This window comes from Ictalurus furcatus, chromosome 25 (assembly GCF_023375685.1).
Source record: "Ictalurus furcatus strain D&B chromosome 25, Billie_1.0, whole genome shotgun sequence".
NCBI lineage: Eukaryota > Metazoa > Chordata > Actinopteri > Siluriformes > Ictaluridae > Ictalurus > Ictalurus furcatus.
In genome coordinates this window covers 11,367,606-11,385,077 of record NC_071279.1, presented here as the reverse complement: position 1 = coordinate 11,385,077, position 17,472 = coordinate 11,367,606, and the positions used below count along the sequence as shown (strand labels likewise).

The 17,472-nt window shown below is 42.4% G+C and overlaps 2 protein-coding genes across 6 annotated transcripts in view; one reads left to right on the top strand and one right to left on the bottom strand.

The window, feature by feature from the left end:
- ralgps2 (Ral GEF with PH domain and SH3 binding motif 2) overlaps window positions 1-17,472 on the top strand; it is a 119,642-nt gene that overhangs the window by 82,948 nt on the left and 19,222 nt on the right. The window lies entirely within an intron of this gene.
- angptl1a (angiopoietin-like 1a) lies at window positions 628-15,961 on the bottom strand. The gene is made up of 5 exons (XM_053614611.1): window positions 15,718-15,961; window positions 6,445-7,369; window positions 2,812-3,005; window positions 1,516-1,786; window positions 628-1,422 (listed from the first exon to the last, which is right to left on the bottom strand). Exons 2-5 carry the CDS (start codon window positions 7,235-7,237, stop codon window positions 1,232-1,234), a joined length of 1,449 nt encoding a protein of 482 aa, XP_053470586.1. The 5' UTR covers window positions 7,238-7,369; window positions 15,718-15,961; the 3' UTR covers window positions 628-1,231.

Sequence of the window (17,472 nt, the reverse complement as noted above, 5' to 3'; positions counted from 1 at the left end):
TGTAAACGTGGTCATTGACTCTCAGTCTCGGTGATGCGGATGACAAACGCAGCACATGGATACGCATCACTCACTGCTTGCTAGCTGATGTTAGTTGCATCGAAACATGCCTAAAGTTAGATAGCTAGCTAGCTGGCTAGCTAAGCACAGAACACACATTCATGTAAGTAAACGACATAACGGTTGAGATTTACAGCCAGTCTGTAGCTATAAATGCATACATACCACAGTATGTCCTCACACCACTTCGCCGAATAGAGGTTATGCTCTAGAATATTATTTCAAGCTTGGACACAAACACCCCTATGAAACGACACAACTTTAGCTAATCTGCTATACCCCTCTCTCTACAGCTACCCCAAATAACACTGAGCTAGTTGGTGAACAAATGCAGCAAATGGATGCATATCACAGAAGTCATGCTTGCTTCTAGCACGATTGATATTCAGCTAGCTAGACTCCTCGTGCATGCGTTTTTCTACAACGGGTCAGTCAATCAGTGGGTGAAAATGCCTCTTCGAGACGGTCTGGCTCAAGGGAAAAAACAAACAAACTGTGGACACAATTTGATGGTCCCCAGGGTCTGAGCTAGTGGTCATGTATAAGTGTTTATACAATATTCATCCGTCAGTGCTGTACAAGTTTATTTGATTTCCGCTGTGTTCTTATGTACGTACAAATTGTATTGTGGCACTATCGACACGGACGTGTGGACGGCAAAAGCACAACATACATCGTACACAGGCATAAATAACAAATAGCGTAACTATTATAAATAACTACTGATAAATAACAGCCGTGGATAAGGGCAGTTCTGTAGAAGAGTTCTTAAATGAACTCTTTCAAAAAAACAAAACAAGGCAAACTTACAAATCTAAATTATATTTACAGACCAGTACACATCAAAGCTGACTGAGCTCTCAGCCCAGACTGTTTCCAGTCCTTGTTGTGTATAGAGTGGAAAAAGTAAAGCGGGGTGGGATGGGAATCACAACCACAGAATGAAATGTGTACAGTATGGTTGTCCTAGCTAATTTTGTCAAAGGGATGAAAACATGAAAACTCAGTCTGTAAGGAGGACCGAAACAAGACTGGGATTGCAGGAGCCAAAAACAGGAGGAGTTGTTGAATGGATGAACTGGCCTTTTTCTCTCGCTGACTGCAGAGAGAGAGTGGAGAGCTCGTTTCCAACCCTACCGTCTCTCAGACCACAAGCCAATAGGAGCAACTCTCAGTCGAGCGGGCGAATCATCATGCGGACGGACTTGAGCGAGTAGAAGCCTCCTCCGTATTCAGCCCAGAAGATCCCATCCTGGAACTTGCTGCGGTACACACCTCCGGGGTACCACACACCGTTCAGATTAGTCTGCCCACACGCGTTGTACCACCAGCCGCCTTTGTGGAAGTGAGCACAGTTGCCTCCTGGGGGGAGGAACAATAGCGTATGAGATGGTGAAAGACAGAAGAGAATTGTTTAGCACAACTATTGCAGTGTGTTCTGCACAGCAGATGTACCTGTGAAAGAGTCTTTGTCACGGTCCAGCGTGGTGAAGGGCTTGCCATTGTGGCTGGCCAGCGAGTCGCCGGCGTTTCCCTGGTAGGTGCCCAGGCGTAAACGATAGCCCTCAAGCTCAGGCTCCAGCCGGAAGCTGCTGTACTCGGCGTAGACTTTCTTCCCTGTCCAGTCTTCCAGTTCCACCATCAACCTGTAGTCACCTTGCTTGGCCAGGTTGTATATGTTCTCAAGCCCCAGCCAATACTCACCATCTATATTCCCAAAGCCTTTCTGTTCAAGAGAGAGTGGCGCATAGATCAAGCTTTTTATTGTGCTTTTAGTTTGGTTTAGTGGGTTATTACACAATTGAGTGAGAATGTGCACATGTTGTGTATAAATTATGTCCTTTAGTGGGCAGTTACGTAATTTGTTTGTGTGATCTTTACTTGCGAGTATTCACAACGCCATACACACAGACAGCCCAGTTGTACCTTTTGACTTTCCTCAAAATTCATGAGACTAGCTGACATGCTTTTGTGAATCTAAATAATCACAGAGTCCGTGACTCTCACAGGCAGGCCAGACCTTTTTATTTTTTTCAGGCATAATTGTGTTTTTCCACGGATTGCAGCAGCACACAGAAAAAAAAATGGCTCTTTTCCACTCAGCCATCCAGCTGGATTGAATCATGCTCACTACCCGTGGCACACTGGAAGTATTTTTGGAAGTATTTTTTGTGTCTCTTTGGTTAAAGCAAATTTGCTTGGGAAACACTTGGTCTGGCTCTGTGTATTGAGGAAAGTAGTGTTGTGGTAAGATTGGTAATTATGTTTGGTTTTTTTCCCTGTACACAGCTTAGCAATTGGCAAATTTCATGCGTGTTTTTTTAGTGCGCTGACTTCTACATTCCTGGTAAAGCTGTGTTTTGATGGATGTTGATATTTGGTAAGGCGTGTTTATTCCTGTTTATATCTTCAAAGCTCTTGGCAGGTTCTTTTTTACCCCCCACCCCCACCCCACACTCCTTCTCTTGTCTCACACACTGTCATTCACTCACTCACATTGTTACTGCAGTTTTAGGCATCGTAGTGAAGGACACATAATGTGTGTGTGTGTGTGTGTGTGTATATATGTGTATATATATATTTTATATATATTATATATACGCACAATGTGGACTGTCTGGTTTAAGGCCTGGTTTAAGAACCACTGATATACACCCCAGGAGCTGGCCTTTGACCTGCTGGATCAGTATGATCATGTTTGGAGTGACATTCTGTGGCAAGAATGTGTGTATTGTCACTTTAGATTCTTACCTTGTAGTTCTCCCAGTTCCTGAAGAAGTTGACTGAGCCGTCTTTTCTCCTCTGGAAGACAGTCCAGCCGCCGTTGTCCAACCCCTGCTCACACCAAGCCTGAATCAGCCGGTCACTGCTCTCTGCCTTTAAAAGGTACATCCCGCTGGTGCTGTGCCCTGCCTGGCGAACTTGGTAACAATCGCGGAATGGGCCTAAGTGGGAGACAGAGAGGTAATGTGATGGAAAGAAGGCAAGACGGTGAGAAGAGAAACAATGAGAGGGAGGGGCTCTGAGAAGGAAAGAAGGGCAGACGGTGAGAGAAAAGGAGATGCTGAGGGGGTAGAGATGGTGAGAAAAGGGCAGATATGGGAGACTGTGAGAGAAAAGGAGATGGTGAGAGGGGTAGAGACTGAGAAAATGGCAACATCCATCTGATCATATTTTAATGCAGTCAGATTCAGCCAGTTCATTAAATTTAAGAGGAAAAATAACAGATTTATTAAGCAAAATAGAATATAATTGAGAGGCAAAAGTGAAATTCTGATCATCAATCATCATCATCTATTATCAACTATCATAAATACTAGGGTTGTATCTCAATCAGCTCTAGGTCAGTAGTCAGGGCATCGATCAGGGAGTCAGCCATTTGCAGGGCTGTCTCAATCGCAAAATCCTTCCCGCGGTGCACCACAAAAACCAGGGAGGACCGACGCTCACAGTGTTCCCTTACTGGAAATGACGTCATGTTTTCTGAAGCCGCTCAGCTTGGAAGAACAAGCGGGGGGGGGGGGGACGAACTCTCCGCCAACTTTGTCTAGAAATGTAAGTATCTTGTTATGGTTGTTGTGGCTCTCAAATGATTACTCACGTTAGCATTTAACTATATTTGATTTTCTATATACGGTTTGTTTGAGTCTAATGACTTTTAAGTGTTTTATGATTTTTTTTGTAATCCGCTAGCTAGTCTACGCTTGACATATTATGCCAGAAACGTGTGTGATTAAGCAAACAAATTTATATGACATATAAAGCTGAAATATTTTTAAGTTTTGGTGACATTTTACAGTGCATAGTCGTGTCACCGGGAATTCAGTTATCAGTGTCCCAATGTGTTGTGAGCCAGGATCCTTACCAGTGAGCCAGGGTCCTTACCAATGCCCCAACTCGTATACGTGATATACTGATTCACTACCCACAAAACTTGGGTCAAATCTAAGACAGCTCGATAGATCAATGTTTGGATTATAGTCTTATTCTGTTCATAGTGAAATCATGCCTAAAGGTCAAAGTTGAACACCCTGTTGTTCTCCTGAAAGGTTTTTTGTCGTTTTTGCTGGTGACACTCATATGATCTGCTCAGTTCAATCTGCAAGAGCATTACGTGTAAGCGCAGCATGCTTACCTGACTCCTAAATAAGCTCTGTAGTCCTAATGGGAGTTATCATGCACAAGGTTTATCCTTCTATCTCTCTATGCCTCTTATTCTCTCTCTCTCTCTCTCTCTCTCTCTCTCTCTCTCTCTCTCTCTGTGTTTCTCTTCCTCTCTGCCTTTACACTTAAGCTAAAATAATCAGCCTTGTACGGGAGAGCCAGGAAAAGGAGAAAGATGGTGGGGGCCCTCTTGTGAGGGGCTGTTTCCTGTGTTGAAAGAAACTTCTTAAGTAGCCATGGTCATGCCAGAGCAGCAGGTTTACCCAGCATGGCCAGAGGCCTTGTGAATGATCGACATTGAGTTCACACAGTCAGGCTTTGTGCCAGAAGGTGCTCTTGTCGTCTCGTTTTCACACGTGGACCCCCAAAATACATCCGGGGTCACAATGTATTTTTATCTGTACCACCTCTGTACTACATTATGGTCTTTTTCTTTCTGGAAGTGTTGACGCACTGGTTAGAACATAGCGTCTTTAGCATAAACTGTGGTCCTAACCATATACTTTTAGGCTCCACAGGCTCTTGGTGGTCTACTATTAGTGGTCAGTAGTAAGGAAGCAAAGCCAGCAAGGCTGAACGTTCTGGACGATGATTCACACTGGATCACAAGTGTGGAGGTCTGAAAGTGAGAGGTTCGCTAAAGAGGCAGCTGGAGGAGGATGGGCACGATGAGGGTTGAACCGCTCTGACGTATAAACGTTTACCCTATGATGAATTGAAAAGTGTCTTCTGATTAAGTGGAAGCAGATATGGTTTCTGTGTTGTCGATATTGGTGTGTTCTCGTGCTCCTGTGCATTAGCTGTAAAAGCATTTCCAATTGTGTCTCTAAAAGAGTGGACAAAGGGTCTGAAATGCGGCAGAGATAAAGGAGCATGTGTGTGTGTGTCTGTGTGCGTGCGCTGCAGCAGGGAGGGATGGAGTGCTGTCATTCTGGTTTCATTAGTAAAGGTGAAGAGGAAGAGTCTGTCAGCTCTCAGAGGTAGATGTATCACACCTCTGTTGCAGCTGGTTCTCATTCCTGTCTTTCTCTCTGTGCTGTGCCATTCAGAGTGCATGAAACCAGAGTGAGTGTGATTATGTTCATATGTGCAAATTTTATTTATTTATTTATTTATTTTTTTTTACATGTGAGCTTTAATGTCTTGCTGTCTGTCTGATCGAGAGAGTGCATGTGCGATGTTGTATGTGTTGTGTGATGTATTACCACAGTAAAAGCTTCTACACACTTTCGACATACGTTCTTGCATGACTGCTGTCTGTTGTATAGAAACATGGAAACATACTCTGTGGTATTAAACCACACATATCCTGCCATTTAGTGTTTCCTTTCCTTTCCCTTTTTAATTTTTTTTATATTATTATTATTATTTTAAACATACAGTTGAGGTCATAAGTTTACATGTGCTTTGCAGAATCTGCAAAGTCTTAATACTTTAGAAAAATAAGAGCGATCATATAAATTGCAGGGTTTTTTTTGTTTGTTTGTTTGTCTTGAGCACTTAAACTGCCCATTGTTCTTCAGAAAAATCCTCCAGGTCCTGCACATTCTTTACTTTTCCAGCATCTTCTGCATATTTGACTCCTTTCCAACAGTGGCTGTATGATGTTGAGATCCATCTTTTCACAACTGAGGGACTCGTACACGACTATTACTAAAGGTGCAAACATTCACTGATGCGCAAGAAGGCAACACATGAAGAGTCAGGGGGGTGTAAACTTTTGAACAGGTTGATCGGTGTAGATTGTTATTATTTTGTCTTCTGAGAGACATGTAAATATCTTATGTAGCTTCTGAATGGCAGTACTAAATGAAAAAACTAAGATCTTTAAACAAAATATATTTTTTTTAATGATTAGCATCTTGCAGATTATGCAAGACGTATGTAAACTTCTGATCTCAGCTGTATTCTGCGTGCTCTATTTTAATCCTGAGTATTGTGTCCTGCAATTTTAAACCTTTTCACACATTTAGAAGTGCAGTCTGTGCACTTCTGCTCTGTGATTAGGCTTTAGAAGGGGGTGATATCACTTACCATCCCTCTTTTTATTAATACAAAACAATACACCAGCAGTGTTCGATCACCCATACCTATAAGACCAATCATGGAATCGAAGCACAATCCTGGTAATTTTTCTAGTGTCTGAAATTGACCACACCAGAAACCCCCCACCACCTCCCCACGTGCTCAAAACTTAAAAATCCCAAACAATTCCATTACCGTCAGAGTTCAGGGTTCCCTGTGGTGCTGGTGGGACACCTACAGGGTCAGCGGTTGGTTGGACATCCATGCGCGAGCCACGTGGGAAGGCTCGGTTGTTGTGATCTCTGTGGATCTCGTTGGTGAAGCGGTTGTTGTTTGCTGGGATGGTCTCAGGCACCACCTGCACCAGCGGTGGCACGGCAGGCAGCTCGTGGCGTCCATACCCGCGCATGCAGTGCTCTTCCAGCATGGAGATCAGCACTGACTGATTGTTGACGGTGGCAGCCAGGCTAGCAAAGCGCAGCTCCAATTCCTTGTAGCGCGTGGCCAGCCGCAGCATCTCAGATGTCACGTTAAGCACCCGGTTCTCGAGCTGCACCAACTCCAACGAGTTGTCACGCTTGCGTATTATTTCATGAAGTAACTGCATGTAGAGCTGTGTGACACGTGAGTTCATGTTGCGCGACTCCTTGCGCAAGAGCTTCATCTCATTCACCAAGTTGCTGTCCACGTCGGTCACAAGCTGCAGCGTCTCAATCTCACGACGCTGCTTGGACAACACTTCCTTCAGGTCAGAGATGTCCATGCGCGTCACTCGATCCTTTTCCGGCTCAGGCCCTGTGGTCGATGCGCAGATGGGTCCCGTGATCCTCTGCTGGGGCACCAAGAACGTGTACGAGCACCTTTTGGAATCATCAACTGGTGCCCGGCGGCGCCTAGACAATAGCGGCTCATTGTCTGAGCGAGAACTGCCCAGTGCGGCGAGACAGAAGAAGAGCATCATGCCCAGTTTCCACGTTTCTACCCTCATGGTTGCTGTACTTCTCTCCTCCCTGTCCACCACCTTTTTTTTTTTTTGGCTGTTTTTTTTTGTTCTGGCCGCCTTCTTTTTCCCCCCGCGTCAGTCTGCCTCTGCACAGACCAGAAGAATGTAGTAATTCACCTAAAACAAGAAACACAGCCATTAGTAAGCAGCAATTCAGAGTAGAACAAGTAAACTTTTAGGTGCATTTCCACACTGGAAATGTGGGACACAAACCCTACTGAGAAGTCACTGTGCTTTCTTCGGCAACTGCCTCATATGCATTTGTAACTGTGCCAGTCTTCTGATTTAAATAAAAACTTGCCAACAGAAAATTCCACTGGCCGTGCTGATATGTGAATTGCCACCACAGGCTCTGATTGGTTGGGTGATTGACTTTAGGAATGCGCTCCTGGTTCTGAAGTGATGTGTTTATCAGTTCCCTGGTATTTATAAGACATCTCCTTCTAGCCGGCTGCTCTGGCTCAAACCTCGAGACTAGTAGGGCCTCTGGTTTTGACCCTGGGTGAAAATTCAACCCCCTTTTTTCATCATAATCTTTCAACCAGAAACTTTATTTATGTCATGGCCCTGAAGTGAACACACATCTTTGTGCATTCATCGTAGGTCTAATGCAGGTATCTCCACCTGCATTCACCATCTCGTATCACACAATCTCCTTTTCCCTCCTGCCAAGTTCTGCTTCATCAGCACCGGACACACACAATTGTTCAGGTGCCTCAGTCTACATATACAGACTTTTCAAACCGCCTTGTTTGTCTCCATAGGTCTGAGGTCATGTCTATGTACCTCACTGGGCAGTTTTCATATCTACAGTAGTTCCTAATAGGGCAGGTCTGATTTACTGATTCAGGGAATTGATTTTCTTTCTGATTCTGATGTCTTGGTGCTTCTGAGCTGTTTTAAAGAAATCTTGCCTGCAGCTACACAATATCCTCATGTTTTAAACATGTTCTCTTAAACAAAATGCAAAAAAAGCTTTATTGTGCTTCTCTACTTTCTATCTCACTCCCACTCCTTCACTTCCTCTTATGCACCTTGATCTCCGTCTTTCTCTGTCTTTCTCCATCCGCTTTGCTTATGCACACTGTGCCAGTAAGAGTCTGTCACCATTACACACAAATCTAATGCTTTTTTATGGCTTTTCTTCCTTTTTTCAATATCTTTTAGTCCACCAGTCATTAACTGCTGTAAGCTGGAAAGATATTTAGTGTTTTTTTTTTTTTAAGAATCACTGATGGCTTCTCTTCTAGCTACAGTTCAAACTGCACCAATGCACACACAATGGACCAAACTGATCCCAAGAAAGCATTGATTGAAAAAGATTTAAGGATGATAGAAAGCACAATAAGCAGACAGCAGGTAATAGAATAAAATGGGCTGCCGAAAGGATAAAGGAAGTAAAACAATTTCTGAACTGACTGAAACTGATGAAAATTAGGTGAGAGAGAGCAGCCTGAAAGCAGCATGTGGATGTTGCTGTTGGCCAGCCTGCTAAACAGCATGCCTGGCTCGAGCACAGGTTTTTGGGACCAGTAGAGCTCAGACATCACAGCTAGCTGCTGGCTGCTTCCTCTTCTGCACACATTTTTCTCTCGCTGTCATTCTGGGAGATTCACACAGACATTGGATCCTGAGATAACTGGATCACGGCTTACTTTATTTCACAGTTATTCTGGAGAAACGCTAACTATATTTCCACTGCCTTGGTAATAACTGACAAATATTTTCATTTTCTTGCCAAGATAAAATGCGCTGGAGGCTCACTTTGTCGCAGTTTGTCATTTATTTTTCATTTCTATGATTTGCTGAGCTTTTTTGATTGCTTTCCATGTATGCTGAGAGCTAAAATGTGGATTGTCTGGAGGTCTTATATTAGAAATACAGGAATATCTGCTAGAGGGAGTGTTTGACTTCATTGCTTAATGGTAGCTTCAGGACTGTTAATATATTTCTAATAAGTACTAATAGTGTACTCTTTTTGTTTTTTTTATTTTTTTGGGTGGATTTGCCTAGAGATGCTTCTGCTAAATTATGCTGATATACTGCCTCCTGTCTGAAGAGTCTTAATTCCACCATTTTGAGTCATGTGGTATGCCGCTCCCAAGGCGATGGCTTTCCCGTTCCCTTGAGTCATGTGGTACGTCATTCCCAAGGCTATGACTTTCTCGTTCCCTTGAGTCATGTGGTACTTCATTCCCAAGGCAATAACTTTCCCGTTCCCTTGAGTCATATGGTACGCCTTTCCCAAGGTGGCAACTTTACTGTTTCCTTGTATTCGTTAGACTGATCTCAGCAACTTTGATCTGTTCTATTAACAACTGCAGCCATCTGAGACCTATTGGGCCAGATTAAGTTGCGTGCAAACCATGGGTCATGGCCATCCCCAGTGTGTTCTATCAAGTTTCTAATGTGAAAAGTACTCGTCGATGATGTCACCTGGCTGATTTTCAGACCGTTATAACTGAATCCGTTCAGTTGTTTCTGTTGGGCTCCGTTGCAGAAACATTGGTTATGGAAGCTATTAAAGACATATTCCCATGAGCTGTTATTTTTATTAAGAGGCAGATACAAGGTCTCTAAGACAATATAATTGAGGAAACCACTATGCAAATAGTGAAACGATCCTGTGGTAGATTTAAAGGTTCACCACACATGCCAACAGCTATCTTACTGAATCATGGTTTTGTCTTCTAGTCATCCGTTGTGAAAATACCCAGATGACAAATACGTGCCTCATTCCAGGAAGTGGAATTTTTGAATCGCTTGAAGGGCTCAATTTTTTGATGCTGTTTATTTATTTACTGGTTGATATTTTTATGACACATTTTTGACATATAATAATATATAATTTTCCATCTGGGGTGACCAAGCAGACTTTTTCCCAGCAGAGCTCTACAGCAGTCTAAGTTGGTAAAAGTTTTATACAAGTGTGTTGTCTATGACGACAATTGTGTATTAAAAAAAAGAGAAAAACATTTTGGATTTCCCACCAATGTGCTAGTTCAGAAACTGCTGCATCACTACTGCCTTATCCTTTATGGCATTGTGTCATTTAAGATCCTAAAGTGACATGGTGCACTGAGAGCCTGTGGTACATGTGGTATGATAAAATTGCTTTCTGAACCGAGTTGTGGGTTTATTGTTTACCTGTTTAGCCTGGTGTTGATCCCATACTGAGATAGTGGATGCTGTACACTTTGTTGTACAGCTGTAGATTAAGTCAATTATTTTTGGAAGAGAAAAGCCTTTCATCTTAGCAGAGGGTCTCAACTTTTTGTAACTAACGCCCCCCCCCAAGCCTCCCATATCATGTCCCCCCCCCCCCCCCCCCCCCCGCCATATTAGGGAGACCAGGTATAATGATTATCTATTCTATATAAAATCTATCTATATATATAACCTAATCTATAATTTCTTTAGATAGATAGATAGATAGATAGATAGATGTTTTTTTTTGTTTGTTTTTTTTTTTGCATTTGTGTGTTTGTACTTTTTTTAAAATTACTTCATCATTTTAAGGATTTTTTAAATGACTTTTATAAAACTATATAACGGACAGGTATGGAACATGAATGATCAGAAATGTTTCTGAACACTAACTACTTTGAACAAGAGAACTAGGCTGTAATTACGTGGACTATTTTACATGTGAAACGTTGCAGTACATTCGTCTTGTGTACTAAAAACATTCGCATACGAATGATGTAAATGGGGACGAAGGGCGTATCTCGTTATCCATGATATTGTTATATCCCGGCTCTCAGCCCCTCACTGAACAGAGCAGACGCAGAGAGGGGTGTGAGTGCAGCGGGAAAGCAAGACCTTGACCATGATCTTTGGAAAGTTGCTAAAGGTTGTCCAAAAAATCACTAGATTTGTCGATGTTGCAAAAAAAAAAAAAAGTCGCTAAGTTGGCTACACTGGTCTGCAATGACAGCTAGATAAAAGGCAGCTAAGCGCCGCCTCTCCCCAGCAAAAAGAAAATACAGAGGGAGAGGGAACGCAGGGTTTTTCATTTATACACGTTCTATTTGAAAAGCAATAAAATACACAGAGAACCACTGATCTAGAGAAAATGTGCCTTATAATGTCTGAAAATTATGTTTTGGCTGAAAGCTAAACTGGCCCTTTAAGGGGATTAACATGCAGAAGAAGAAGGCAGAAATGTTTCTGATGTACCGAATCCATCCCGTGGGTGCAACAAAAATATAAGAGAATTGCAGACAGAGGTGGTAGGAACATTAAGATTAAATGTCTTTAAGTACAGTTTCTGAAAGCAAACTCTACATCATGCTCATGTGTCTGATATTGGTTTAGGATCTGGGATTTAAACCAGGCAACTTTGTCACATTTGTTACACCACTTGTTATTTAGGTGCAGTATGACATGTTGGTAGCCCCGTTATCTACAAAGTATCATAATAGTTTCAGGAGGAAGGCAGAACCTTAAAGAAAGGCCACTGTTGGAAAATCTTCACCTGCTCTCTTTTTGTACGTGAATGATTTGAGACCTTTTCAGAACATGACCCCAGACCGACAAATATGCATTGTGTATACAAATATATATGTGACATACATTATAATTACACATAAATTGACATCTGCAAACAAGACTTATGATGTATGGCATGACAGGATTTTGTAGTAGGTGGAGCTTAAGCTTAATGTTCAGAGTTTCTGCTAATGATGTGGATGGGAAAAATTTCTTGTGTACTTATTGGACTCATAAGTAAACATGGTACGCAGTTCATGGATACAGAACTGAGGTCATAAATTTACACACACCTTGCAGAATCCGCAAAATGTTAATGATTTAAATTTAAAAAAAAATAACAATGATCATAAACATTTAGTTTTTTATTTAGTCCTGTCATGAATAATCTATTTCACATAACAGATGTTTATGTATAGTGCACAAGACACGATAATAACTGAATTTACACACGCTCGATTCTTAATACTGTGTGTCGTTACCTGGATGATCAATGACATGATGTTTTTATCTTTTGTGATAGTTGTTCATGAGTCCCTTGTTTGTCCCGAGCAGTTAAACTGCCCTGTTCTTCAGAATAATCCTCCAGGTCCTGCACATTCTTTGTTTTAAATCTGACCCCTTTCCCTGGCCATCTTTTCACACTGAGGACAACTGAGGGACTCGTACACGAGTATTACAAAAGGTGCAAACATTCACTGATGCTCAAGAAGGCAACACAATACATTAAGAGCCAGGGGGGTGTAAACTTTTGAACAGGATGATCAGTTTAAATTATTATTGTCTTCTGGGAAACATGTAAATATCTTATGTTGCTTCTGAAGGGCAGTACTAAATGAAAAAAATTCAGATCTTTAAACAAAATAATAATTAACGATCATCCTGTTCAAAAGTTTACACCCCCTGGCTTGTGTTACCTTCTTGAGAATCAGTAAATAAATGAATGCAATGCTTATGATCCCTCTTAGTAATCATTTAAAAAAATATTATTAACATTTTGCAGATTCTGCAAGGCGTATGTAACCGTATGACAACTATATGGTAATGCAACTGTCATACTTAATACTTAGGAGGTACTGCTGTGATTAGTTCCTGTTTCTTGATAAAGACTTGCTTTAACAGCTTGTATTAGATATTTCTGTACTTTGTACATGCTGGCCTTGCTTCCCCTGCTCTGTGTCTTTATGAATATTAATCGCATATGTTGATGATCCTCTTCAGTATTCCTCTCTCTCTCTCTCTCTCTCACTCACACACACACACTCACACACACACACACACACACACACACACACACACACACACGTTAGTCTGCCCGCTGAGTTTGTGTGATCGCAAATACACCTGAGTTATTGCTGACTGCCCAGGAGTGAGAGCCATTTGGATGAGATTTGTTTATTTATATATTAAATGTATTTCCCAGCCTTTAAAATAATATCGGAGGTTTCCAACATCTGGCCATCAGATTTTCCGCAAGACGAGTCTGTCGGGATGGGATGGACACACACGCACGCACATGTGATCTGTTCTGGTGAAGAGGAAAGAGTGTTGAAAGCTGAAAGAGAAGCCTAGAGGGGAAAAAAGATGAAACAATTGTGAGAATGAAGATGTATGGGAACACATAGTGAGAAACGATCCCGTTTTTTTACGTGAATACTAGCTTTAACTCTTCGTGGAGGATTTGTTTTATTTTGACATCATGCTGTGCACTTGCGCACACAAACTCTCTCTCTCAGTACGGCAGCAGAGAGTGGCAGAGTCCAATGTTTCACGCAGGGCCTAAGGACACGTAGCTTTAGCATGAAGGTCCCTTATTCACTGCGGAGGAAACTTTGGCAAAATGAAGGATGGCAGGAGAGAGGGAGTGTGGGGGTGGAGGGGTTTGGGTGGAGCAAAGGAAAGAGGCTCAAAAGAGAGCTGGTCAGCATTCTCTTTGTTGCATCTCGTAATCATATCCTTTCATTGGAATGAGCGTAGGAGGAAATTGAGTTTGGCAGAATTAAGAGAACGAGCGCGCGATGTGATGAATTTATGGACTGTGAAAATGGGGAAGATTGGCGTCAGCACTCGGAGCTGAAGAGGGCTATGAATTGAAAAGTCTTCATTCAGCAGAGCATGGCCTTACAGGGCGATTACTTTAGTTTGGAAAGCTGTGAATTTCAGTCAGTTCCCCTGACACGGGACGGCTTTAAACACGAGTTCAAACGATTCGCTTTTCTAATCACGTTCAGTGAGCTGTTGAAGTCATTGACCCTTTACCAGCCCAGAGATCTTTTAGGGTTACAGATAACACCGACTGTGTGTGTGTGTGTGTGTGTGTGTGTGTGTGTGTGTGTGTGTAAGCAAGCCTTCCAGATGAGTATAGAAGAAAACTAGCCATGCCAGAGGTTGTGTCTTGTGTGTAGTGTAGTCATGCATGCGATGTTACTTTTGATTTAAGAGAACTGTTTGTGTGTTTTTGCTGAACCCATGAAGTGTACCGTATGTGTGTTATACCCTATTTGATAAAACATTATTCGTGGTAAAAACCATCTTGTGTTGTGGGACGAGAAAACAACAGGAGAAAACTCCCAAGGGTTTTCTTTTTATGTTTTTGGGGTTTTTTTTCCTTCTTTAGGACACAGTATAGAATGGTGGTACGTGCTGATCAAGTTTCAAACAAGACCCGTGTTTTGAGGTGGAGGATTGTTTTTCTTTTAAATACACACATACAGCAGGTGACTTACATGGCAAACGCTCGAACAAGAAATGACGTGGCCTGCCTGGTCTGTGTTTATGCGCAGGCATGCTTTTTACTGCTCTCAGGGGGCACACGTGTGTTCTTAACCTTTCACATTCTGCTTGTTTTGTTTGGGTAGAGTTGTAAGCATTGTAGATCGTTAAGAAAACAGGGGGTTAACTGTATCGCATTTTAACCTCTCGACCCTCAGCACAGCATGATGAGATTTATGGTCTTGTCTGTGGGTTTATGCTTCTGTACTGTACGTGTTAGAGCATGTCGTACACGCCAGGCTACTCGCAGGACAGAGTTTGCCGAAATGCCCCTGATGTTAGGACGGACCGGATTACTCCATCCAGGGGAGTACATGCATGTGCATGTACACCGAGAATATCAAGTAACTGGGTTTGGTGGGTCCGGTGTGTCTACATCGGGACCCACCGATGTCTACAGCGGTTAGTGTAAAATGACCTTGTGTCTTTGAGGGTGGGGGTGTATATTTTCTTTAAACAGGGCTTTTATGAATGGAACCCTTTATCCCATCTATAAAACTCTTTGTACACAGAGCCACCAAGTGAGACTTGCTAAATATAAGCCCACATCTCAGCACGTCATCTTATAGAAGTGCAGACACAGGGTATGCGATCCAGTACAAACGCACCGGTCTTTCGCATCGGACAAGGCTTAGATTCTTAAATACTGAATCAGCAAATGCCTGCAGAACAACAATAAAGCATAACACAGTAATACACAGACAAGCACGGCCTTGTGGGAGACGAGTCTTTCTGCACCCCTGACCTCGGGGGTTCTTCCGGTTTGATGCTTAACAAAGCAAGCAGTCTCACGCGTTCATCCACATCAACTTGTTCCCCGCAAGGCTCCCCAGACAAGAGCGGGGAAGTTCTCTGAATAATTTCCCCTCTCTTTTTTCTCGTCTTTGAGGATTTATTTATTTATTTATTTATGGCTTTGATCTTGCCCTAGTTCTGCGTCGCTGGTTTTTTTTTTGGGGGGGGGGGGGCGTTGGGTTTTTTAAAAATCCAGCAGGGTAACTGGTGTAATCTTAGCCCTGCGACCCGACCCGGTACTCTGGCAATAGTGAGTGGGAGCACAGAGAGATGTGCCCTGGAGTTTTGTTTGTAGAAAACAACAGCAGCACTAAACATTACAGCATGAGAACAGCAGAGAGCAGCCGGAAAGAAAGAAGGAAAACATTCGTTTTCATTAAGAGCTAGAAGTGAAGCAGTGCACTCACAGTTTCCTCCTGTAGCCGTACGTAGCGTGATCTTTATGCGTGCGTGTAGATGTTCCTGGAGCTCTGTCAGATCTTCTGGTTGGCTGTCAACTCACAGTGTCCAACAATCTGTGGAAGTCCTCAGTGCTGCGCTTGTCTCTCATATCCCACGCTTGAGGCCTCCTCCGCTCTGGAGTTCTCTTCCCAGAGACTGCGGGCGGCAAGCGTCTGTGGTTCTTCAACAGCTCTGTAGCCAAGACATGGCTCTGGAACTCACAGCTGCGTCCTGGAGACTGAGCCGCCTTCAGACACCGCCTCCGTTTTTCACAAAGGATGGGGAGGTGAAGAAGCAATGGCAAGAAAGAGGGAAGGGGAGGTAGGGACAGAGGGTTACAGGGGTCAGGTTTTCTTTTCTTGTTTGGGGGAACTTTTGTTGTTTTTTTTTTTGGACTCCCTTTTAATCATTGTTTTCCAGAAAAAGACGAGGAAATGGAGACCTTAGAAAACTTGTCTGAGTGAAAACACTGATGTTTTCTGTAACATGAGCCAAAAGGTGAGATATTTGACATATGGTGTGAATCAGCGTTAAGGTTTTTGTGTGCTGGCTGCGTTTCAGTTGGTTGTACTGATATGTTGCAGGAGAATTTTGTAGGGATTTTCTGTGGTTTTTTTTACAGACATTATGTAATCTGTGCATGCAAGCCTCTGCAAGTTTGTGCTCAGGGTTAATGTGAGTTACAACCCGATCCAATGAGCTGTGATAGACTCTGTCTCTCTCTCTCTCTCTCTCTCTCTCTCTCTCTCTCTCTCTCTCTTTCTTTCTTTCTTTCTTTCTTTCTTTCTTTCTTAGAGTTGTATTTTCAGCCACTCTGCTCACACTGTATTTCTCATCACAGAGATTTGACTGACATTTTACTGACTGACATTTTCAGCACCCTGTAACCCCACTGCAATGGAAGTAAAACCACTTTACTGTGAGGGTAAATGTTAAAGTATGTCCTGAGAACTACTTGAGTAGATGTTTTAAGCAGTAACTTTACTTACTGCTACTACTACCTCTTCCACTACTATTAGTACTACTACTACTATTAGTACTGCTACTACTACCTCTACCACTACTATTAGTACTACTACTACTACCTCTACCACTACTATTAGTACTACTACTACTACCTCTACTTCTACTATTAGTACTGCTGCTACTACTACTACCCTCTCTACCACTACTACTACTACTCCCTCTATTACTACTGCCGATACTACTATTACTACTACCCTCTCTACCATTACTACTACCCTCTCTACCATTACTGCTACCTCTACCATTACTACTTCTACCACTACTGTTACTACTACTACCTCTACCACTACTATTAGTACTACTACTACCACCCATTCTACAACTACTACTACTACTACTACCAACTCTCCCACCACCACTACTTCTGCTATTAAGTATTTTTCTTTACTAGAACTAGTAAAGAAAAGTCAGTCAGACTTTTCTTGACCTGGGAACTACTACAACCCCATTAGACAAATATATAAAATCATTAAGCTCATTTTTTATCATCATTCTCAGAAATGAAAACAGTGATTGGATTGCCGATCAGAAGGGGTAATGTTTAGTTGGCATTATATGATGGTTTATGTAAATGGAAGAGAGTTATATTTTAAATTTGTGGCTGATTTGTGGTTCTTCGCTGACTCCCCTGTAACTTTATCTTACACTGTGTGTATATATAGGACAGAATTTCGGCTGGAAAGAGGAGATACACT